The following is a 24805-nucleotide window of genomic DNA, read 5'->3' on the forward strand; positions in this document are numbered from 1 at the left end:
GAAAGCCCTCCCTGGCTGGGAGAGGGGTGAGGAGAGTGGGTGTGGCCCACATTCCGCTGGCATCGCACACCCCTCCCCCACTCCCCGCCTCTGTCCTGTGCTCTTCTTTAATGGAGCAAGAGGTCCTTGACATTCGTAAATTTCTCTTGTGCTCGGCAGGCACATTTGGGTCCTGCCTCCGAGTGCCAGATCGCGCACTGCTCCCCCGGGTCCTGCCTCCCAGTGCCAGATTGGAACTTCCACGCGGAGGGGCCAAACCTTGCAAGCTTCCACGTGGGGGCGCAGCCTGCCAGCCCACCGCTCCCTGTCCGCCAGCACCCTCTGCCTCAGGCTCCGAGTTTGTGCCATTCTGTTACATTAATTTAATTTTGTCCTTCCTGCTTTATAAAGACAGAGCCATGGAGAGCAGAGGTAGGGGGTTAGGTCTCATAACCAGAGTATAAATGAGACGAAGATAGGCGTCATTAGGAATGTTCCAGGAAGAGCAAAGGAGCCACAAGCAGGCGCTCACTAGAATGAAGCTGATGGACTTGGGTTCCAGTGGGTGCCCAATGCCAGCCCGCTGTAGGCCCTCTACCCAGAATGCTCTTCCCCTGGGCTTGCACAGTGCTCTCACTCGCCAACCTTCCAAGTCCTTGCTCAGAGCTCAGTATTTCAGTGAGGCTTCCTGACTCTCCTGTCTACCCTCCCCTGCCTTCTGGGACCTCTATACTCTGTTCTGTTTTCTATCTCTCTTCCCCCCCCCACCCCTTCCACCCCCACTCCCCCTGGCACTTAATCACCATCTCACAGACTGACTTATTTATTAAGTGTCCTTTTTATTGTCTGTCTCCTTGGCTTGGCTGGGGTCTGGTCCCTAAGACATTTGACATTTCATTCATATTGACATTTCATTATGAATGTTGGATTGTAAAGGAAATAAATTAGCGAACGCATTCAAACGATGGGGCCTATTGCAAAAAATGCTCAAAACAAGGTGAGGTGTACTCACAACGTTACAATTTCTTTTAGATCCTGGGAAAACACATACCTCGGCCGTCTAAGGCTATGACTCTGCTTTCAGATATTTTACTGTGGTGACCAGTTTCAGAAACACTGTATACACCAGTAGGGATGGCTCTTGAACAAGCTGAGCCCAGAGTTAGAGCAGATACAGGTTATGAGCAGACTCCAAGGAAGGAGAGTGAAACCCAGAAAGACTTCCTGGAAGAAGTAGTGGGAACTGCCTTTAGAGTGGTTGATGTATGGCACACAGTGGGTCAGGTTTCGCCGTGGGCTCTTGCTAAGCAGGGACAGACTGGAGACTAGAGCCTGGGCGGGTCTGGAATTTTTCTGACTGGGTATACTTCCTTATGCACTCCGTCCAATAGGAAATGGGGACAAAACAAGTGGCTGTTCCCCAAGGCAGAAGAGCAGAGGGTACAGCTTCCAAATGAGCCCTGAGGGAAGGGGAAAGGTAGATCCTCTGGAGATAGGACACAGTTGCTCCGCACTCTCCGGTTCCTTTGATTCTCCCAATCACACCTTTAATAAAAAACATCAGCTACCCCATGGTGGGCACCTGTGAAGCGCCGGGTCCTGTACTAAGTGCCCTACCCACAGCAATAACTCACGACCTTCTCACTGTGACAACTATCCTGTGTTCTTTGGTTCCCTTCCTTCCATTTTCCAGATGAGGAAAGGCAGGATCCAAGGGGCTCATTTGCCTCTGTTGCACAGTGAGTATAGAATGGAGTTCGGGTCAGAGCTGCAGCTGCCTGGCTTGGGAGCCTGTACTGTTAACCCCCTCAAGGGCCACAGAGAGAGGGGACACGCTGGGAGACCGGTGGGACCCCTCTCTCACCCACCTTTCCCAAGTCCCTCACCCGGGGGGAATGCAGAGGTTCTCTGCGGGATGGATAACAAAAACCAAACCCTTTCATGTTGCTGAAAAAGACAAATAGAAAAACCTTACACAAGAAACCAGAGAAAATCTTATTTGGGTTGACCAGATGAATGGAGTAGACAATGCCCTCCAAGTCACCTTCGTTTTGGGTTCAGGGAACTGTTTCTCTGTCTATACGCAAACACAGAATATGTGCATCATTTCCTCTTAACTGCACAGAAATTCACCGCAGCCTGGGACTACACGTCTGGACATGGGTGTCGCTGGGGCAAGGGGTGGTGACTGGCGTGGGGTGGGGTGGGGCGCTGGATGTATGTGTTGGTTCAGTTCTTCTGAGCCCCAGCCTTCAACCTTGACCAAGGCTGATTTACCAGGAAATTATGAAGTTTCGGATTCCCTCATTGGCTCCAGCCCCTTCCAAAGACTGGAAGGCGCCCTTACAATGTCTTCATATGTGACATGATTTTTAAAATCTTGTGGTACTAAGATTAAGATTATTCTGACATCAAGAAACAAATTGTAACAAGAAAAATCTCAGATCACACTAACATCTTAATTCATTGAGGGAAAGACACACATTTCAATAGAAATGATACATTTCTAATAGAAGTAATGAGTAGGTCTTGGCTTGTTACATAATCCAGTTAAAGGAAAGAAATGAATTATATGTTCACATGGAAAAAAGATTTCTTTTCTTTTGCTGATGCAGCAAAAACGGTTATCATTGACAAATACATAACATAACCCCACAGTGGGAGCGATGATGAATGTTGGCAATTCGGAGACAGGTGAGATCAATCCCTGCATTAAAAAAAAGAAAAAAAAGGAAATGTCCTGACATTTTTCAGCTGATATGTGAAAGAACTTTAAAAAGAGGTTTTCCTAAATTTAGTGACCATTCTGAAAATGCACATGATATTACCAACGATAAGTTATGAGCCTGGAAGAAACTTTGCCCAAATATCAGTATTGCAAAAATTACACGATCACCCATGTGAAAAGAAAAGCTAAAGGTCTCTTTCTCTTCTCTCTATAGAAAAAACATGATGAAACTATTGTCAGGTGTGAGAATTAAGCAGACAAAAAATATGGGAAAGAAAGTATCATAGGCATAAGCCTGGCAATTAATGAAATGAATAGTATTAGTCTTTTCATATTTTCTGATGTTTTAATAGGACCTGTCTCCTTTGATATTTATAATTTGTTGTGGTTTATTTTTCTTCTTTAAGCACCTGTACTGGTTTGTTGGGGCTGCCATAGCAGAGACCTACAGACAGGGGCTTCCACCATGGGAATGGATTGTCTCAGAGTTCGGGAAGTCCAAGATCAAGGTGTCCGTAGGGTTGGTTTCTTCTGAGGGCTGTGAGGGAGGGATCTGTTGGCTGGTAGATGGCGGTCTTGTTCCTGTGTCTTCACATAGTCGGTCACATAGTGTGTGTGTGTCCCCTAACCTCTTCTTCTTCTAAGGACATCTGTCAGATGGGATAAGGACCCACCCTCATGACTTCCTTTCGACTTCATTACGTCTTTACAGACCCCCCCCCGCAAGTACAGTCACATTCTGAGGTACTGGGGATGGGACTTCAACACTTGAATTTGGGGGGCGGGGGAGGTGTGCACAATGACGCCTATAATCATATTCAGTCCTTTGTCCCTTGTTTTTGAAGAGGATGTCAGTTTTTTTTTCAAGTTTCCAGCACCAGGAAAGCTGGACCTCTGGGTATCTCTTTGTTTCTGAAGTTCATAATCCCTTGCGTACAGGAAGTCTTTCCAATTCAATAATGTTTATTGAGGACCTACTAAGTGTGGGCACCACTCACCCTGGGGCTCCAGCGAGGACAGCCATGGGCCCAGCTTGCCCAGTCCCCAGGGGAGGTGAGTGCTGGGAGGGAAGCAAGCACCGAGGGTCTGGAGCCCAGAGCAGGAGTAGACGGGCCTCACAGGGGCGCCACCCGGCCAGTCCCCCAGGGCCCTGCCTGTAGAGGGGCTCTGTGCTCGGGGTTCATATTTCCCTGTCACCACTTTGAAGTTATTTATCTGTGTTTGCCTTGAGCATCTGGCCCTGCAGATTCTATCCCCAGTCCCAAGGAGGGAAATTACAGCAGCAGCTTCTGGTGAGGGCCAGGTTAGTGCTGATGGCTGGCTAGAGTTTTCCCTTCAGAAGAAGTGGAAGATGAGCCCGCAAAGGGGGATCAGGGTCTGCAAGACACGTGGGAGCACTGCGTGTGTACTCTGGAACTCTCTCCCTTCTCACGAGTGGGTGGAAATGAGTTTTGTATGGGGGGGCAGTTTGAGGCCTGAGTTCTGGAGACAGAGGATGCAGAACCAAATGCCAGCACTCCCCTTCCCCTACTGCACCTGTGGGCAAGGTACTGACCCTCCTGGCACTTAGGAGCCTCATCTGTCACAGGGCAGAGAGTCTTAAGTTCAGGAGTCAGGACTTCATACCCATAATCCCTCTCCTTTTCTGACATTGCTTTCAAGTTAGAGCAGGCTGGGGCCTGGGACCACTGTGCCTGATGAAGGTTGTGGTTAGGGAAGGATTGGGGGAGGCTGCAAGGGTGGGGTGGCTATGCCACGGCTGCGTATGCACATGGCAGGTCTGGGAAATACGGCAACAATCATGGAGGCTGATCTCAGGGTCTGTGTGAAAGAGAGAAATGGCCAGAAAAGAAGCTGCGCTGCACTGTCAGTGACCCCTGTGCCCAGCCAGGAAGCTTGGACTCTAGCAATCGGGAATCTCCTGGAAGCATCTGGGTGGGGCCTGATGAAAGTGACATTCATGTCTGGGAATCATCTCCTTCAGCTCCTTTACAAGGAGGGAGGAAAGAGAGCTCGGCTGCGGGGCTTTTGCAGGGAGGGGGTGAGACCTGCTGCTTCTGATCAGCTGCATAGGACACACCATGCAAAGGGCTCTAGGGGGCCGCCAGGAGCCCCATGCTCTGAAGACCACCAGAACTGCGCTCTCTGTCTTCCTACCTCTTAAAGAATTGCAGCCTTGCTGCCTGTGGATGGAGCAGGGAAGTGTGGGTCGCTAGCCTGAAACGGGGCCTGTGGGTTTCAGAGGAAAGCAAGACTCCAAGACGCACGCCAGGGAGGCCAACTCCGCCGGGTGGACTGCCAGGCTGACATGAAGCAGGGTTCATGTCAAAAGTTCAGGAGGAAGCATGACAGGATAAGAGGGAGGGGTTGCCAGGTGGGCAATGTGATCGTCGCGGGACCGAGACCCAGCATCTGGCCTTCCAGCTGCGGCAGACCAGAAAAGGCAGGAACCAGAGCCGGTCCTTCCACCAGGCCAAGGGGACCAAGGAATGCACAGGGGGATGTCGAGGGAGGGGTCAGAACCAGAAGATGGCATGAGGGACGAAGTGGCCCTTGCTGAGTCCCGCAGCTCCTTTCTCCAAACCTGGTTTCAACCCTCCAGGAGGCCTCCCAGTGCTTTCCCTTCCACCTGACGTTGAGCGTGTCCTTTCCCCGGAGGGGATGTAATAGCACAGCCTGAGATGCGCATGGGACCCATCAAATAGCTACCGTGCTGCCACCCAGGCTCCTCCCACTCCAGGCAGGCCTGGGTCTGCTCAGATCCAGGGAAGCAGCTGGAGCAGGTGGTCCAGGGGATACAGAGCCCCAGAGGGTAGAGAGATGAAGCTCAGGGCCCTTCTTGACAGATGAGACTCTTGGACCCATGGTGACCTATCTGCTGAAGGCCAATCTTTTGCTTGGCTCCCACAGGACGCAGACTCCCCATTTTCTGCAGGACTAGTCCAAGTTCCTTAGCATTAGACAGTTGGCTTCCGTGGTGTGGCCCTTGCCATCCTCACTCCCTGCATCCCAACAGCACAGACTTACTGCTGGGCCTACGGCAAAAAAACCCCTTATCTTTGCCCTAATGATAATCTGTCGTGAAACTCCTGAAACACTGATGGCATTGCTATCTGTGTCCCTGTCTCCAGGACGATGCGCTGCAGCCTTGGGTAGGATCCTGACACAGGGCCGGTGCCGAGAGAAGAGGGCACGGATGTGACCTAGAGACTCTGGCCTCCTCTGCAGTCTTGTGGGGGGGACCGGTGCGGTCGGGTTCACATGTGTCTTTCCTGATGCACACACGAGCTCTCACCTGTGTTTCTCCTGCCTCTTGCTAAGCAGGAAGGACCAGGATGGAGCAATGTGGTACCTGGCAGAAGCGGCAGGACCTGAGCCCTGCTGGAGACACCGTCAGCTAGAACAGGAAAAGACAGGAGGTAGATGCTGCAAAAGAAATTGGGAGAAATCAGGAATCCTCTGCTCTATGACCACCTTCCCACCCAAATGGTACTGGGCTTTCGGAACCTAAAGGTATTTTCAGGAGGACCTTAGGAAGCTTTCCAATTGGTCTGGACTACAACATCAGAAGCACTGGCATTGGCCAGGAATTGGCTGAGCTAGAGCATGAGGGATCTGGGCAAGGAAAAGAAGTGAGTGTAGCAGTGGGCTGCAAGAGAGTGCACGCCTCTGTGCAGGTCCCCCAAGCGAGTGCCCACTACTGTTCTTCTGGGCTTCAACACTCTGAGAGAGGGGCCGGTGAGGCCCCTGGGACCCTACCCCAGCCTACAGCCCTCCACTGGCCCCCACCGCCTATTCCAGCTGTAGACACCTTCACTCTCTCTGGAGAGGCAGCTCTTACATCATCTCCATTTAAAGAGACAGAATGAAATCAGGGAACTTGCCCAAGATCTGTGATTATGAGTGGCCGGGACATGGGTCAAGTGTAGGTCAGCTGGACTTGGGTCCCCACATCACACCACAAACCTGAGGGGCAGTGTCTGGAGGGTCTGAGAGCCACAGATGGAAGATTCCTGGTGGAAAAATCCGGTTTCTGGTAAGTCCCTGGAAACAGTAGACACATTTGCTGGCAGGTCAGATGCTGGGCTGACATCTGCAAGGTCCTTGCGAAAGCACTTCTGTGGATCTAGTAGAAGCATCTAGATGGCTCCTGTCCCTCACCCTGTAGCTCGGTCATGAAGGAGGCAGTGTGGAGGGTTTCTGGACAGACGATCCCGTGTTCATCCTAGCTCTGCCCCGCCCATTAGCTGTGTGACCTTGGCTGGTTTGCCTGAACTCTCTGTGGAGTCCAGCTGGCTTAGTAGGTTGGGGTGGAAAGTAGTCCTGGTGGCCTTTCTGGAGCTTCTCAGAGGCCACCGTGTCTGCCTCTCCTTTGTGCAGTCTCAAATCTTTTACCCCAGCCACTCATTTTTAAGGTAGGCTGGTAGAGCGCCCATGATACTTTGTAACTGAAGGAGAAATGTTTTATTTATTTATTTATTTATTTGTTTATTTATTTAACAGAGAGAGAGAGAGAGAAATCACAAGTAGGCAGAGAGGCAAGCAGAGAGAGAGGGGGAAGCAGGCTCCCTGCTGAGCAGAGAGCCTCATGCAGGGCTTAATCCCAGGACCCTGGGATCATGACTGGAGCTGAAGGCAGAGGCTTTAACCCACTGAGCCACCTAGGCACCCCAGGACAAATGTTTTTGTACCCATTTTTCAGGAAGGAAAACCGAGGGCTGCAGAATAGAAATCACTCCACTATGGTCTCAAGAGAAGTCACCGTGATAGGGCCACAGGCCTAGTTTTCTTGACATATGACTTAGATGAAAAGAAAGTTCCCTTGGGCACTCGAGCCAGAAACATAGCCTTGCGGGGGGTGGGGGGGGGCGCAAACTTCTCCACTGACCCAGCTGGGGAGCTGCTCCCAGGAGCCAGAGAGAGTGGCCCTGCCCACCACCTGTTTCCCTCACCCCAGGGCTTTCATCATTTGGAGGGGGACCAGAGGGCCCTCCCTGATGGCGGGAGGGAGTGACTGAGTCTTGTTTCTCTGGAATGGAACAGGTTTGACAGGCTAAAAAGTCCCTCAGAGGGAGGGAAGGCTGGAGAAGACCCTCTGGGGAAGAGCAAACTATGCGGAAGGGAGAGAGGGGGTGCCTGAGGTCTCCGGGTAAACAGCTTTGCCCAGAGATGATTCATTCATCGGGCCCTGTTTGCACTTCCCACTACCGAAGCCTGACTTTTGGTAGCAGATCCTGTGCCTCAGTTAGGGTCGTTAATGGCTCAGAGTACATGTGGTGCGTTTGGCCTCCCTTAGGTGTACCGCCGTGTCCGCCTTGAACTTCACAGCATTTCAGTCATGAGGATACCCAGCGGGTAACAGCACCACTCCCCGCCCCAGCCTGCTCCCTGCTCATTCCTATCCTTTGTCTGTTTAAGATTTCTTCTTAGCAGTGACCACTGCCTGCCTGAGGCTTCTTCCTTTATCTTTTTGCCGTGTAGCACACTCCAGACAGGAAGTCCCACTAGGGCATGGGCATCATCACCTTGTTTGTCATTTACTAGGCAATGCCCAGGAGGAGAGCCGGCATGTAGCTGGGTCTCTATGGAAGTCTATTGAACGAGGGTGTGCTCGCTAGAATGGTTGAATGACCGCTCCACAAAAGGCTTTACTGAAGAGGTGTAAACACAGCCCTGTTTCACGGCCTTAAGTTGCGCTTCCCTTAACTTAGGTTTAAAAGTTGTTTCCTTCCGGGGCCCCGGGTAGCTCAGTGGGTTAAAGCCCTGGGTCATGATCCCAGGGTCCTGGAATTAAGCCCCGCATTGGGCTCTCTGCTCAGCAGGGAGTCTGCTTCCCCCCACCACCCCCCTGCCTGCCTCTTTGCCAACTTGGGATCTCTGTAAAATAAATAAATAAATAAAATCTTTAAAAAAAAAAAAAAGTTGTTTCCTTCCAACTCGTGTTCTTGTCCCCACCTTTCCACCAATGGAAAAACAGAGGCTCAAAGCCTAGGACTGAGAAGGACATTAGGACTGTAGGCTACCGGATGCTACAGATTTTGGAACTTTTTGCCTCCAAAACATATTCCTCTAACTCTTCATCGACATCTAAATTACTGAAGAGCAGTACAACCTTCCACACTAATCTGTTCTCCTTTAGGTTGAATCCAAATCCTTCCTTTGGTTTAGTAGGGGACCTCGTTCATCTGTTTGTGCTATAAATACCGATTGAAGGCCTCCTGAGAGTGGGGTGCCGAGTTTTCAGGATACAGTTCTAAAACCCATTCTGCTTACAGAGATTACAGCCAAATGGGCAACATATCCAGCAAAGGATCACACAAACACCCAGAGGAGTGACTTCGGTCGTGTTCTGTGGCAGGGGATGAAATTCTAGGTGCTGCGGGAACACGCAGCAAAGGGGAAGACTGGGTGACGAACTCAGGAGGAGGTTTCAGGAGAGGTTCCCCCCAGGGAAACAGAAATTACAAGCTGAGATCTGAAGACTGAGCAGGAGTGAGTCTGACCAGGGGAGTGGAGAACAGAGGAAGAACATTCCAGGCAGAGGGGCATGGCGCGTCTGTGCCTCCCGGGTGGAGGGTATCGGCTCCTTCTGGGGTTTTTCTAGTAGAGGAATCTTTCATTTTCCTGATTGACCAAGGGCTTTCAAGGAGACACGTTAACCTTGGTAAAGGTCCTAGGCCCAAAATAGAACACAGTAAGTACTTCCTTGCCAGAATCTTCAGATTTTAGCTCCCCAACATTTGACTTTTCCCTTTACAAAGGAGCCTGAATTGTCCTTGATTGGAGTATCCTCAAGCCAGCTGCCGAGGCTCTGTGCTGGACCTCAGAATGTTCATCTGCTTCTCCTCGGTCATCTCCAAGCTGTCTTCCTGGCTTTCAAAGTGATACAGAAGGAGGGTGGACGAGACAGGCAGTGGAGGCCGGGCCACAGCCCCCCACAGGGGTCCAGAAACCACACCCCGAATTACAGATGAGCTCCGACCGGCCCACTGAGCTCTGACAACACCCATTTGCAAATGGTTTATCTACCCTGGGTTATTCCTAAATAAGTAAGAACTGTTCTTTCATAACCCTGAGCATAAAGCTATCTTCATAACTAACTGTCTGTTGGGTCTGTGTACCTGGATGTCCCACGGCTTCCTTAAACCAATTGTCTATCATTCCTGCCTTCAAACCCACTCGTCTCGCTGTCCTCTTGAATTTGGTTTGGAACCAGCATGCCTCGAGAACGTTGTGGTCATCTTCCTTGACACCTCCCTCTCTCGTCTTCTGTCTCCAGTGGTGACCAAGTCTTCCTGACACCATTTCCCAAATGCTTCTCCAACCCAATGGGCTTCCCCAGCCCCGTTGCCTTCTCCTTAACCTGTGTCCCCTCTGGTGTTTTATGTACTGGCGTTCTTCCAGCAATCAGCCTAGCTCCAGTCTGTCTGTCGGTTACACTGCCCCCCAAATCATCTTCTTAAAAAAAAAAAAAAAAAAAAAAAGGCTGAAAAAGTCCTATTGTCTCCTCATTGCTTAGTAGACTGGTAATTCTCAAAGGGTGCAGCACCTGTCACCTGGGAACTTGCTAGAAATGCGAATTCTCAGGCTTGTCCCCAGACTTAAGGAATCAGGAACTCAGGATGGGGCCTGGCAATCAATTTTAACAAGGCTTCTCAGTGATTATTCTGATGCTAAGGTTGGGAGTAGCCAAATAATCACATACAAATGTCATAGCCTTTCTTTCACACATGGCTTTGCATTAGTTGGTCCCCGATGCTCACTCCAGCTTCCTATAATCATGAAATTCCCGTTACCCTGAACCTTTTACTTTCTTCTATGTATGTCAGACCCTTTCACCCTTACACACTTTTGTAGGCTGTTCTTCTGTCTGGGATATCCTTCCTTTCATTCTTCCCTGTCACAAATTACCTCCTCCATGAAGCCTTACTTGACTGTCCCAAGCAGCATTTAGTGGCTTATTTTCTAGGTTCCTGTAGCCCCTTTGTTGATAATTTAGTTATAGCTGTTGTATCTGTGGATGTAGCTTCAATATGGGAAATAGATTTCTAGCAGATAATTAGTCATTTTACAACAGAACCAGCTCTCTGGGAAGAGGCGCTTAGAGAGAAGGTGTGGAGATTATGAAGGCCCCTGTAAGCTACTATCCCCTAACGTTTCAGCCTTTCTCCACCGTCTCCTGGGAGAGATGACCTGTCTTGTGCTGAATGCGTATGCTTGGACAAGGTGCACAACATGTTACAGGCATTCCGTAAATTCAAAAGAAAAGCATAGAATGAATAAAAGATTTCTGCTTTGTAAGGGGGGATGAAAGTTTCTATCTAAATTTGACATTCCTGCGCTTCTACCTCCTTGCAAAGGCCCCAGAGAAATTATACAGCAATGCTGGTCTGTACATTTCAGGGACAAGCCATAGGCCCCCTCCCCTGATACTGTGGTTGCCCCACTGCTGGGCTGGGGGAGGGAAGGTGCAGCTACCGCGCAGTCTGGCAGCTCCCTCAGGTGGTACGATCATTGGGCATTTCTGCTGCACTGACCCTTCAGTCTCCCCTGTGTGCCTCCTCGCTCCCCTTACCCCATCGCAATCCAGCCAGCAGGTGCCCTGAAGCACTTTGCATCCTCTCCATCACTGTGTCACTCACCCAGCTAAGAGCATCGTGCCTCCAAACTACACAGACCTCTGGGGCTCCGATCTGGGCCCTTTCCTTTACCAGCTGCTCAGCCTTGGGCATGGGACGACATTTTTTTTTTTTTTTTTAAACCAGCGTTCCCAACTGCAGGAAGAAGCGAAAACCAGGTGCACACAGGGCTCTACATGGAGGGACCAGCCAGAAAATGATCACCATTACTATTATTTACTCTTTGGTCCAGACTTACGTTCTACCCCTTAAGCCCAGCACCAGCTTCCAGCGCTTTCCTACCAAATCAGAAAGCCCACGAATCCAGCTCCTTCTGTTTTGGCTGGTGGAGTCTCCACCATGTCTTTTCTGTCTGTAAATCCTCAACCCTGATCAGCCTGTTTTCTCATCCCAAGAATGTTCATTTTCCATATGCTCGCCAGCTGGCTACCAGCTCCGTCTCCTAAAGGTTAAACTTGTGTTCCGGAGCACTCTTTTTGAGCATTACCTTTTCTTAAAAAAATGCAATACATCAGTGGTTAGGAAATCAAAGCAGCTACACACACACACACACACACACACACACACACACACACACACACGTGCAAACACACGCATGCCCACCCACCTCCAAACATCCCCACGTGAAAAACCATCTAATTCTGAAGAGTGTTTCACAATTTTCCAATGAACTTTTATGTCTTCTTGCCACCGAGACTTTCGTAATTGACAGGCAATGCCGTTAACTGAGCTCTGTAAACTCAGCCAGACTCGGCAGTGGTAGGCAGCTTCTAGAAACAGCTTCTAATATTTCTGGGCCATGGCGTTCCACCTCCTTGCTCCTTCACACGCCCGGCTCCCGCTACAGGGAAATCTGTGCTTGTTTCCTTGGCCTTCCGTATGCTGTAACCAAAGACAGGCCAACTGTGAAGGAAACAAACCCACTGCCTGTTAGGGGCCTTCCAACCTGCTCTGTGGTTCTGCTCTGCCCAGCTGGGCCAGCCTCCGTCTGGAGCCAAACAAGGACCCAGGGGCTCCAGTCAACACAGAGGGGCTTGCGTTGCAGCCTGTGGTGAACATGTGGGCCTTTTGAGGCATCCACTCGCCCAGTATAACTTGAGAAGGCCTGTGTAAAGAGTACGGCTCTCCTTAGATGCAGGGTTAGGCTGAAGAAGGTTCCAGGTGAGAAAATCAGCCTTCCGTGGCAGTGGCTTGTCCTCGGTCTGAGGAAGCAAGCAATTCAAGGACCTTGGGCCAGGGGAGAGGACAGTGGTGGAGCGGGTGGGTGGAGGTAGGGGTGGGGTTGGAGTGGGAGGAGGGGCTACTATAGGCTGTTGGCTATTCTTGCTTCAGAGTGCCCTCAGTGGGGCTGAGCGGAGCTGGGCTCTGGGAGGAAGAGCCACACCTAACTGAGGACCTGACATTGGCTTTGCATACCCAAAGCCATTTGAGTTTGAGGTCTGGGGGATGCGTCTTCCTGGTGAAGCCAAACGATCTCTAGGTAGCCATAAACTGACTCCACAGATTTCATTTCTGAACACGTGTTTAAGGGTGGTAAAATGAAAGCAGATGGTTTCTACAAGCCTCAGTGGAGGGCTTTTAAGTGGACTGACTAAAGCAAAAAGCACACACAGACACCCAGACAGGAAAGGGAACGGCAAAGAAAGCTTCAAAAATGCCAACCCAAAAAACCCAAAGAACCAAATGAACCAAAGTTCAACCTGGAGAAAGCTTTGTGGGACATAACTGAGATGAAGAGTAGCAAGAACGCAGCTGTGTCACGCATTTTCAAGAAGAAACAAAAGACACACGCACACACGTCAGAAAATCACAGTAAAGAGGCTTAGACATACCTTTTCTGGTGTGTCAACTGAGGAGTCAAGGCCTGTTGATGAGAGGGGCAGGGGGATGGGGCAAATGCTCCCCTGGGGGCTGCATGCCATGGGGTTAGTGATGGATACACTTCAGTCAGAAATAATCCACCTGGAAGTTTGGAAGTTTCTACCAGAATTCCAGAATGAAGACCCGTGCAAATCCCCCGATAGCTACTCATCACCACCATCATCGGTAACACTCAGTGGAACTTACGAGCCAAGCACTGGATGATTTCATCACATTGCCAAGCACTCTGACGGCGTGGCACTGCCCTCACTTTACAGACTAAGAGAGAAAAACTCAGAGAGGTTAAGTCACACGCGTAAGTCCACACAGCTTGTAGATGGAGGCAGCTGGGAGACTTAAGGGAGGGCAGAGAGAATCCCCACCGACGGTCCACAGGGCTTCTCATGGCAGCCGTCATTAAGGAAGTGAGGATCGCCTAGTCTGGCCACCGGCCCTCTGCGCAGCAGAAACTCATGGTGCGGGAAAGCCCCCATCAGGACAGGTGAGTTGTCTGAGGACACGGGGCTGCTGCTGGCAGGAAGCAGGGCTGCAGCCTGTTTCCTCCTGTCCGGTGAAGGTCTTCACACCGCAGCACACCTGCCTGTGTCCTGAGCTCCAGCAGGAAACCAGGCAGAACGGAAACATGAAGGCAAATGTGGCATTCTCCTGGAGCCAGACTCCAGCCTGCCAAGTCTCCTCCAGGGCGGAGAAGAGCTTAATCATGGATCTAAAGCAATGGCAAGTGCATACACTAGACAGAAAGGGGCCTCCTGTGAATCTTGAGGAAGGCTCTGCCCTGGGCCCATAAGCCCGACATGTTGACTTTGGCAACACTTAAATGCCCTTTTCTGCTAATAAAGCTACTCACATGGAACTGGGTAATGCGTTGCTGTTCCGCCACCCAGCACAGGGTGGGGAGGGGAGGGCAGAGCCGTCGCAATGGCCTGAAGGCTGGAATTCCTTTCTGGAAGGTCTTCATCTCATCCCCAGGCTCACTTTGTTGCCCTGTTGTTTAGGGACGGTGCCTTCCCAGGCCAGACCCTCTAGACAACCCCTACACCTGCTTGGAATAGCAAGTCCAGACGAGGAACATTAATTCTAGTTCGAGAAGAGGGCTTGGGCTTGACCATCAGGCAGCCGTCCCTCTGTCAGCGGGTACATTGTGTTCTTGCTCTTGAAGCAGGATCCACAAAAGGTTTCTGTGCAGGCGACTACACTTTCCATGTCCCTAGGACTGTAATGTTCATTCTGCCATGCCAAGTGTCGCACAGAAGGGGGGATGAGGGGGACTAGTGAAGAAGAAACGAGACTGCGTCCTTTTTCAAGCATGGATGTAACTCTTCGCTCTGCCTCCTGCCCTTCAGTGGGCACGGGTGAGGGAAGTCCTCAGCCACATCTCCTCACCTGTAAACTGGAGTGATAATGCCTACTTCAACGGGCTTGTGACAAGGACGGGGGCCGTGTTTGCAGGTGCCCCGCAGAAGTGGGTGCGAGGCAAATTCCTCCTGTCCCGTCTTCGGAGCTGAGGCGTCCGGAATCGAGTGCTGCCTTATGGTGCTCCTAACCCAAGCCACGGCGGTCGGCGGAGGCTGTTTCAAGAGGCTCATGCCACATAAAGAACACACATTTTCTTAGGCATGGGTTAGATCTCCGGGGCGTGGGCTGCTTGAGACAGAGAACACTCGGATCCTGAAGGCAGGGGAATTCAGGGAAGACCCAGGACAGTAATCCCAGGCAGAACACAGGGTACATGTGCCTCCGACAAGATGGGAGATGAGAGTCTACGGGCTGTAGGACCAGGGGGAGAGTCTGCTTCCCAGTGGGGTAGGGCTTGTAGGAGCCACTGTGTCCTCCTTGGGCCTGCCTCCTCGGGTGGTGTGGCCCTCACCACAGGGATCCCTCTGGGACTCAGGATCACCTTCCTTCCATTTGAACTTACAACTCTCAGAATGATGAACCCACCAAAAATGATACAGAGGAATACGATAGCCAGGAAAGAAGAGGAAGGGAAGGGAGAAGGATCGATCTGAACGCCTCCCCTATGCTAGGAAGTCCACAGTGACAATTTAACTGAGACCTCATGACAACTCTTTGAGTTAGCAGAATCCCCAAGTGACTTTCCAGCCCTAGGAACCCTAGACTTGGAGAGCCTTCAAAGCCTCTCCCCCAGTCACAAGGAAGGGAGGACCCAGGATTTGAACCCAGGTCTGACTCTGAAGGACGAGCATTTTCCAATTCCTCATGCAGCTCTGGGAGGGGTCCCCAGAGAAGGGAGGAGGCCACGTGCCCAGAGGATCTCAAATGAGGAAGTTCTCTTCTGTCTGTAGATTTTTCATGATCCGTTTCAGCTGGCCTCTGGGTAACCATACAATTATTCTGTTACAAATAGTTAAAACATTTTTTCCTATATGCCTAAATGGATCAAAACCACTTACAGAAAGCAAAACAAAAGCCATAGCCCGCCCCCCACCCCCCGCCCAATCCAACCCTTAACCCCAAACCCAAAACAACAAATGTGCTGAAAAGAGACTTCCAAAACGAAAATTGCCAGGTTTGTTGTTACTGTTCTGGGACTGTAACCTTGGAGCAAATCAGAGTTCTAACTGGCAAAAGCAACAGCCGAGAGAGGAGAGTAAGTCCCTGACAGTGAACTTGCTGGCGGGAATGAAGCGTGGAGCTCAAAGCTACTGTGTGTCATCCCAGGGAACGTGCCAACAGGGCATTTAGTGAACTGATCAAACATGAAGTAGACCAGAAAGGGGGTGGGCATCATTGTGTCTACACACAACTCTGACAGCATCTGATTTTAACAAGTTTACTAAAACGACAGTCATGGCCTTGACAAATACTGAATGCAGAATACTGGTGTACATAGATTTTACAGAGCGGCTCCCGAGAGCCAGGTCACAAAATAAGGTTTAACAGATGGGAGAGGCCTGAGGGAAGGCAAGCACACGGATTTTATTGAGAAAAAAGCTTATATACTGTAGGGTTGCTGAAGTTTAATAAATAAAGGTCAACTTATAATATATAAAAACAATATAAACATTTATATGCTACATGCATATCATATAATTTAAAGTAATAATTTATATATGGGGAGAGATGCCAATTTATGTTCTTCCGATTTTTCTCGACAAGGCACACACACAGGAGGTGTCTATCCGTATCCATCGCCAGCCCACAAGTTTATTGTTTTCTGACGTCAGTGCTCGGACGTAGGTCTGGGACGTTTTGCACTGAGAGTTCCAGTGTTTATCGTCAATGCCCCTGCAACCGTTTTTGACGGGCCTGGCTTCTTTACATCGTGTCTCATAAAAATATTGTTTGACGGGAGAGTTGCCGGTTTTGATCTCCCCCAGCACTGTCACCTGGTGTCCCCGAATGTCGATGGCCGATGACTTGTCGGTTACCCACAGACTCTCGCTGTCGCATACGGAGTACTCCCCTCGGTGACTCTTGTGCTCTGCGTACCTCTTCCTCCGTGACGTTCTGTTTGCGGCCACGGGGTTGCCCACGTAATCCTCCATGAGATACAAGGGAGGGGGCTGCAGGGGGGTGCTGTCACTCAGCAGGACCCGGGGCGAGCTGTAGCGCCTCTGCTGCCGCAGCAGTTCCGTGTCCGTTGCAATCACTGGCTGGAATTCCGACTTGGCGGGCTCTCGCTGCTCCGGCTTGCGGGGGGCCTCTGCTTTGGGCAGGGTGCTCTGGTAATTCTCCTTAATGTCCACCATCTGCTTGGAGAGCTTGTTCTTCAGAATATCTGCCTGGATCAGCTTAATTATCAGGGAATTTAGCGAGTCTTCGGGCAAACTCCTTTGATCCATGTTGTTACCTTGGATGCCACGGAGATACGCGAGAAATATCACATAAAACAAGATGGACATCACCTTGTTCACCTGTAAGATCTGAAAAGGAAATGCAGGTGTTAATGGGAGCCTGTGGCAGCTCACTCCATGTCATTGTGGGTTGAGCAACCCTGCGAGAGCGACCAGGCTCCTCTCTGATGTCGGGAGACCAGGGCTGTCGATTTCTCTCCTTGGGAAATACCGCCTTTGAATATCTAATGGTACCTCCCCCCCCCTAGAATTTCACCTGCCTCTCCCCCAGTAATCTTTCCTGTAGCGTGGCGGCTGTGTGCTAGGGAAAGAGGGGTGCATGTGCGCACATGTCATTGTGTGTCTCGTGCCCTTGAGCCGACAGAAGGCAAGATCCTTTTTTTTTTTTTTTAAACTAAATAAACCAAAAACATAAGTGGCGAGGTCTTTGGTGTGGAAGAGTTAGGGTTTTCCACAGGACCTGGGTCGCCAAGAGTCTCCAAAGCAGAGGGAGGAGCAGACTCACACTTAGAACTTCTGCCTCCGCCCTCTTTCCTAGACAGAAGCCCCCCACAGCATCTGCAGACTTCTATTGTGTGCAGATGTTGTCCGGATGCTTCTTTAAATATCACCTGAGCCCGAGAAGACCACAGTCCACTCCAACTTGGCAAAATGTGAAGCTGTACCTGAGAACTATGAAGGCATATTTGCATTCTTTTAGCAACAGGAACAGACTTGCGAATGGTCTTAAGGAACATAGCTCTACCGCCCTCCCCTACACCTGATGCAGCTTCTGGGTCTCTGGAAGGAATACCCTGAGGCTGGGGACGGGTCACCTGCCTGTGCACTGCAACATCTGCACGGGCTCATCTCTGGCCAGACCACGTCTGGGAAGCTGGTCCCCCACCCTGGTCATGAACATAGGGGCTGCCCTGCACTCGGAGAGGGCCCGGCTGAGCTCGCCGAAGGACATGCCTCACCAGGGCCCCCAACGGCTTCCCAGAGACCCCTCCCCAGCAGAGCACTACCTGGAGGACTTGGAGGCATAGCAACAGCCAGCTCAGGTTAATGGGCTGGACTTGCCCGGAACAGCAAGATTCCTTGTGGATTCATTTTTTCCCCCCTTTGTATACAATGTTTCCTTTGGGGGCTACATTTTCATTTTGCTATCTCCTTATTTAAATGGAACTTGAACTCCTCCGCACTCTCCTTCTGTTGCCAGAGCAGAACCTCGGCACGCGGTTTCCGTTGGGTCCTTATGGGATTATAGGGCTGATCTCCAGATACCTTTCTGGCTGGTTTCTCCCTCACTAGAGCAAAGCCCAGCTTTTCCGAAGGTTGGCGCTGGAAAGAGACTCTTCAGGCTGGGAGGGCTGGCAGCAGGAGCGATCTCCACCTGCTCTCTGATCCACACCACCCCCATGAGGTAGCCAAACCTTAGTTACCATTGCTATCACTTCACTGGCCCCCAGGGCCTCACGGTTTCCTCTTTAAGGCCCTAAGCATGGAAAATAAAAGCCCTTCCCTTGGTTCACCTTTGGTATTTGCCGAGAGACTTTAGTAAATCCAGGGGGAACGTAGAAGGGAAATAAACAAGAGAGACACAGGAATCAGAGAAGCAACCCTGCTTACGAGGTACCCATGTCTGAGCTTGCCCACACTAACTTGCTCCCGGGACTTCCAGATGCGGCCTCTTTCCCCATCTTGTCTGAAGTACTGCTCTCCTGTCCCCAAAGGCCAGCAATGCTGCGAGCACTTTGCTCCAACTTCCTCCTCCTGGCTCGAGGCCCACCTCTTTGATAAGGGGATCATCTTCCTTCCATGGGAACCACTCTTGCGGACAACAGACTCCTTCAAGGTCAAAGCTGAGAGAAGGATTCTAGATTCACTGCCCACCCCTAGAGACTGCTCCAAGAATCCCATTATCCTAAGAAAGTGGTTCCCACAGGATAACTACTCTCCCTCCCACTCTGCATATAATTGACATTTCCTTCAATGTTGCAGCCCAACAAAACGAACCTTGAACACAAAATGTACAGCATGCATGCAACTAGAATTGCATGCCCTTTCTCCCCTATCCAAAGGGAATACAGCTGCAATAAAGCAATTTGGGATGAAGAGTCTATCAGAAAACAATTTATTAAATCCTCCCAAAGCCCAGCCACTGTAAGCAAAGAATACACAGGGTACCTGCTCATAGGGAAAGAGATCAAAGACGGACAGAGGGGGGGCTCCCAGAGAGAATGAGAGTCGATGTACTGACCAGCCAGGGAGTGACAAGGGGCCCCGGACAGGAAGATAGACGGATGGGGCCGGTGGACTGGGGATGCAAAGGGGAGAGTCTTTATGGCTGGGGCCTGAACTCAGAAGCAAAGGGTTTCGGGTGTAGAAGAGCTGTGTAAAGAAAGCATTGAATCCAGCTCCTTCATTGAATAGACGATGAAAACCTAACGGCGGCTGAAGAAGGAAGAGAAACGCACAAGGTAGAGGGGTCCTCTGCCCTCCCGGCCTAGTGGCCCTTTCTGTCAGGTTGTGGCTGGGTGTGCACACCTGGGCCCCAGCCCATTTGCTCTTCCAAAGCTGCGTAACAAGCATTAGGAGCCGTGTGCACGTGCTGTTCCCTTCTGCCGGCACGCTTTCCTCAGCTCTCCTGCTGAAATCACACTACTTCTTCAGTGCTGCGCTGGAAAGTGAACTTTTCTACGAAGCCCCCTAAAGAGCAACGAGCCCCCCAATGCGGCAACCATCACTTCCTTTGCATTCCTGCGGCATATTTCTGATTGGCTGTGGTGGCAGGTATGACCAGCCTCAGGGCTCTCCCTGCTCTACTCACTAGATTCCCTCTCCTCTAAGGCCAGGAGACCCTTCCTGCCTGTGCCTCCCCGCTGCGTCCACACCACGGTGAACACATGGTGAACACACGTTGAACACACGGTGGAGGTGGAGGTCTGGGTGTAAAGAGGTAGGGACGGAAGGGAGGGGGGCTGAAAGCAGAAGAGCGACCTGATTTGGAGGGCCTCGTGAGGAGACAATTTAGAGACAGGGTGGTGGCAGGAGGGGTGACTGCCTTTCAGCCAACTCTCCAAGCCCCCCACGTACATGCTCCATTGTCCCACCAGACCTCACTTACAAAACACAGATTTGAAGATAAAATCTTAAGAATTTCCAAATGACCACCACAGGGCATTAAACCCTGAGTGTAGGGTCCCCTTCTGGGGTGCAGGGCCTTGGACGACAGGCACTGGTGGCACACCCATGAAGCCAGCCCTGGCTGCAGGAGTTAGAATGTTCCATTTTGGTGAAGTTGTATGAAGGTAAGAGTAGAAATTCATTTTGGGTTGGGAGGGATGGGCAAAGCCCAACGAGCGTTTCATGGGCGGAGACACATTCGGAGTTGTGGGCAGAAGCCATAACTTCAGCAGCAGTCTGGGGGGCAAGGAGAGCCCACTGGGGATGCACAAATTGAAAAGTCTCTCGTGACTACCTGCTTTCCTCCTCTGGGTAGTGGCAACCAGGGACTGTGGGAATGAGGGGCGCCAGGGTGTATCAGTCGGTTAAGTGTCTGTCTTTGGCTCAAGTCGTCATCCCAGGGTTCTGGGATCGAGCCTGGCATCGGGCTCCCTGCTCAGCGGGGAGCCTGCTTTTCCCTCTGCCACTCACCCCACTTATGCTTTCTTTCTCTCAAATAAATAAAAAATCTTAAAAAAAAGAAAAATGGAAATGTGGGAACTAAATGGGGCAGTGGGAGAAGTCAGGATTGTCAGGCAGAAACATTGTATCATGGAAATGGCCCCAAACTGCCAGGGTATGCTGATCCTAAAAAGCAGAATGACTTGTAGTTGATTTTATTACCGTTTTTAGCTTCTGCCCGGACAACACTCAATGCTGTCCCGGCGCGGACGGCTCCTACTACCCCACCTTACTGTGCCCTGCCTCCGGGAGCCCAAGGCATTGTGTGGATTAGAACCCAGGTCTCCCGACTCTTTTAGACAACTCAGCTCCTCTCGGGTCCCAAGCACAGAAACTCAACACAAAGAAATCAGGCCACCACTGTGGGTGGGAGTGAGACACACACGAAAAATTAATAATGTAAGAACATTTCCAAATGCCTCTTAGCATTGGTTCTACTTATTTCTGGAGCTCTGCTGTTTCTTACCATTGAATCCAAAACCTTACCATGATACTTGAGAATAAGTTAGGGGAATAAATCAAGTGCAGACTGGTAAGGGTTTCTAACCCACTTTTAAGGCTGCATTAAAACCCAGCAGGAGTGCCTATGGCTATCCCCTTGATGATCTGCTTGTAGTTTTTTCACAGTGAGCAAGCCAAGGAATGGTGCTACCTGACCTCTCCAAAACACAGATGTCTGAAGCTGGAAAGGACCCCGTGTAAACCCCTCATTTTATAAGTAAGAAAACTGAGGCCCAGGGTGGCGATGGAGGGAGTCATCTGAGATTAGTCTCCTCAGTAATGGCAGAGAATGACAGAGGACACCTGGTTCTAAAGCTCAGTGAATAAATGTGGCTTGTGCAAAAGCAACATTATCATGGCGGGTAATGATGAAATCTATGTGAGAGCTCCCAGCACAGTCTCTGGCATGGAGTGGTACCCTGGGAATATTCGTTGAATGTGAATTTGAGTTCTCTGTGGCTGCAGAGTCGCTGTACACCTGTCCTCCACACTCACGTACGAGGTACCAAGCAACGGGAGTCAGGAATTCCTTTTCCGCATACAGCCCACAGCAATCTGCTCCAACACAGAGCATTCTCCCAAATGCCACTGCTAGCAAGTGCTTGGATCTCAGGCCAGCTACACGAGTTGTGGGAGAAGAAAAGATTATTGCCTGTTGGAAGCACAAAGAAGAGGAAAATCGCAAAAGCAAACATGCATGGGAAAATGTGAAGTGGTGTTTCTGAATATGGCCGGGGGTAAGAACCTAGATCTGATCTCCGGGTCCTTCTGGTCACCAAAGCCTGCAACTTCCCCCCCTCCCCCATCTTCTGGGATGGGTTTTCTCCAGAAGGCTAGTTCCCTTGAGTGGGGAGAGAAGAAAGGAAGGCAGCTCTGGCTTGACTGCCGTGACCCAGGCAAGGCACGTCGGTGAATTTTTCAATTTAGAAGGACCTCTATGGTCCTTCTCTTTTGGTCGCTGTTAATAAGGACCCCATCCAAGCATTCTGTTGTGTTATCATTGGCCTTATATCTTCTCTTGGCTGGGGCGGGGGGCAAGCCTTCTTCATCCACAAGTGCCCTCTGCTTAGCACAGAGCTGGTCCATTGCAGAGTCTCAAGGTCTACTTGGTGAATGAGTGCCTACCACAATCGAGACTTGCCCAAGACACTGCTCACTGGCCCGAGATCCCACACAGGCTTCTGCCAAGCCTGGTCTGGAAGCCACTCAACCCTGCTTTCTTTTTCCCGAAGAAAATACAAGGCCTGGCTCTGAAGTAGGCCATGGTCCCCAGGCTCTTCTTGGCTATAATTGGAAAAAGACCTGTTAAAGACCTCAGTAAAACCCCCTTCCTACACTCTCCCCAGTGCCCATTTCCCCTGCTCAGAGTTTTCCAAGATCCTGACCAACTAGCAGATGCTATTTTCCTCACTTAGAAATGCTTTCCCACATATGGTGTTTTCTCAGTCCCTGGAGCAACATTCCTACAAGGTTTCACCATCCCTCAAAATACTCAAAAGAGAGCAATTTCTGATTTCTCCTTTCTGGCTCAGTTTACAACACACACACACACACACACACACACACACACACACACACACAGGGTTTTTGGGCAAAGCGGCTGAAATGGAAAAGAAAGCTGGGTGGGGAGTGAGGTGGGAAGGACCTGGCCCACAGCCACCCTTGTCTGTCCTGTCACACATGAACACCTGGGGTGCTCTCCTTTGAGTTCTAATTTACCTCTCCATGACTAGCTTCCCGGCACATGTGTCTCCTCCTGATCGTGGATCCGGAGCCCTTGCTTGCTCCACTTGTGGAATGAAGGTTTAGCCTGGTTGGAGTGGGAACATCAGCCAGGGACCGACATACGTTAAATCTCTAATCTCGGTAGGTACTAACATTTCCCATTTCAGATGGGGAGACTGAGGCAGGAGACGGTTACTAACCAGCTAACAAGCAGCAGACTCAGGATTTGATCACAGTTTGGCTCGGGAATTGATGCCCTTATGGACTATGCTATGAGGTCTGTCTGTCCCTGCTCTGGAACATTCCAAAGAGTTTATTTCCAGACAAAGTTCAAGTTCTGAGGCTGGAACCAGGGAGTTTGAGCACCTCCCCCAGGAATCCCCAGCTCTGGGCAGAGCTTCTAGGGTTTGAGGCCACCACTCCTGTTTCTTCCTGCCCATATTCCCTGTGAGAGTGTTTGCCATGGAAGTAAACAAACTCCTGTCCCCCTTTGGCCCCGTTCCTCTGCGGGTCACCCATCCTTGCAGAGGCCATGTGTTGTAGTGGACGGAGCACCAGATGCCCCATCTCAAGGCCTGGCGTTGGCGCCAGTGCTGGAAATCAGGGTGACTTACAAATAAGGCATAGGGGCTGAGCTCTAGCTGTCTTCAGGGAGGAGGCATGAGATCAAAGGGAAGCACTTTTTAATGTGCCAAGTTTTAAATATGCAAATTCAAGAGATTTCATTATTTCTGGTGTGGCCATATCTGGAGGCAAATGCATTTCTCTGGCTGGGTTAACAAGGACACTGTCCAGCTGTATCCAGAGGGCCTAATTCTTTGGAGAATTCCTGCAGCTATGACATGGTCACTGACTAATGTCAAGGGCTCAAAAGACTACATCCTGCCAGATAACCCTAATATCTTATTCAGGGACGGGAAAGGGGGAGAGGTGGGAAAGCGACAGATTTAAAGGAGAATGACAAAAAGGAAAGGAATGTGGTGGAAATATTAAACTCAGGCCATACAGAAGACTGGCTAAGCATGTTCCCCATATCTTAATTGCAAAATTAATTCAAATTGGCTTTGTTCTGAACCCAGGTCCTGGGGCCTGAAAATTAGTCAGTGGGGCCATATGAAGATGTTCTGACCCATGACAAGGCTGGTCGCCGGGAGAGAGAGATCCCAGCGGAGCCTCCACTGGGGATTGGTCTGGTTTTGGTTAATCTCTTTATTAATGATCCGGAAGCAGGAGAGAGGAAAAAGTGGCAGATTAATTAAAATGCACAGATGACGCTCAAAGGGAAGGTGCTACAAACACCGGCGAGGACAGACCAATTATTCCCCAGCACCCGTGGGGGTTGGCAGCCTGGAAATAGCACGATGAGATTCAAACTGGAAACACGTAGGGTAACTCACTGGGGGCAAGATGAATCCAAAACCAACAAGGGAGGGAAATGCTTGTAAAGGGATGAAGGGAAAGAGCGACTTGGAAGGGCTACAAGGAGTAAAGGAGAAATGAACTCACATGACAAGGGCAGTGTGGGTTTCCACGGCCCTGGCTTCTTCCCCTATAGCCCTACGGTCTTTCCTAAATCCCACCTCATTCACTCTGAGCACGCCTTTGGAGTGGAGGCAACTCTTAGGTTCCCTGTCTTACAAGGCAGAAAACTACATAAGTTGAGCTTCAGAGAGGGCAAGAAACAGAGCCAGGACCGGAGAGCAAGGGGATGGCTATGCCCAGAAGATGCCGACCAGCATGTTCTGTGTTCCCCCGGACCGGAAGTGAGCGGTGATTGGAAGAAGAGCCTCCCCTCCGTGCTTCACTTGGTGACACCTCATTTGAGAGCTCTGATCCCTGGGCGGAGACCGCACCTGCGCAGTCCA

General features: G+C 50.6%; 1 protein-coding gene across 2 annotated transcripts in view; it reads right to left on the reverse strand.

Annotated features, from left to right (window-relative positions):
- Positions 1-16007: 16007 nt before the first annotated feature.
- NTF3 (neurotrophin 3) overlaps positions 16008-24805 on the reverse strand; it is a 66696-nt gene continuing 57898 nt past the window's right edge. For both annotated transcript variants that reach the window (XM_032349036.1, XM_032349037.1), the window contains exon 2: positions 16008-17114. In XM_032349036.1, the coding sequence (XP_032204927.1) occupies positions 16320-17114 (795 nt within the window). In that variant the 3' untranslated portion in view covers positions 16008-16319. The remainder of the gene's footprint in view (positions 17115-24805) is intronic.

The sequence above is a fragment of the Mustela erminea genome, chromosome 6 (genome assembly GCF_009829155.1).
Source record: "Mustela erminea isolate mMusErm1 chromosome 6, mMusErm1.Pri, whole genome shotgun sequence".
Taxonomy (NCBI): domain Eukaryota; kingdom Metazoa; phylum Chordata; class Mammalia; order Carnivora; family Mustelidae; genus Mustela; species Mustela erminea.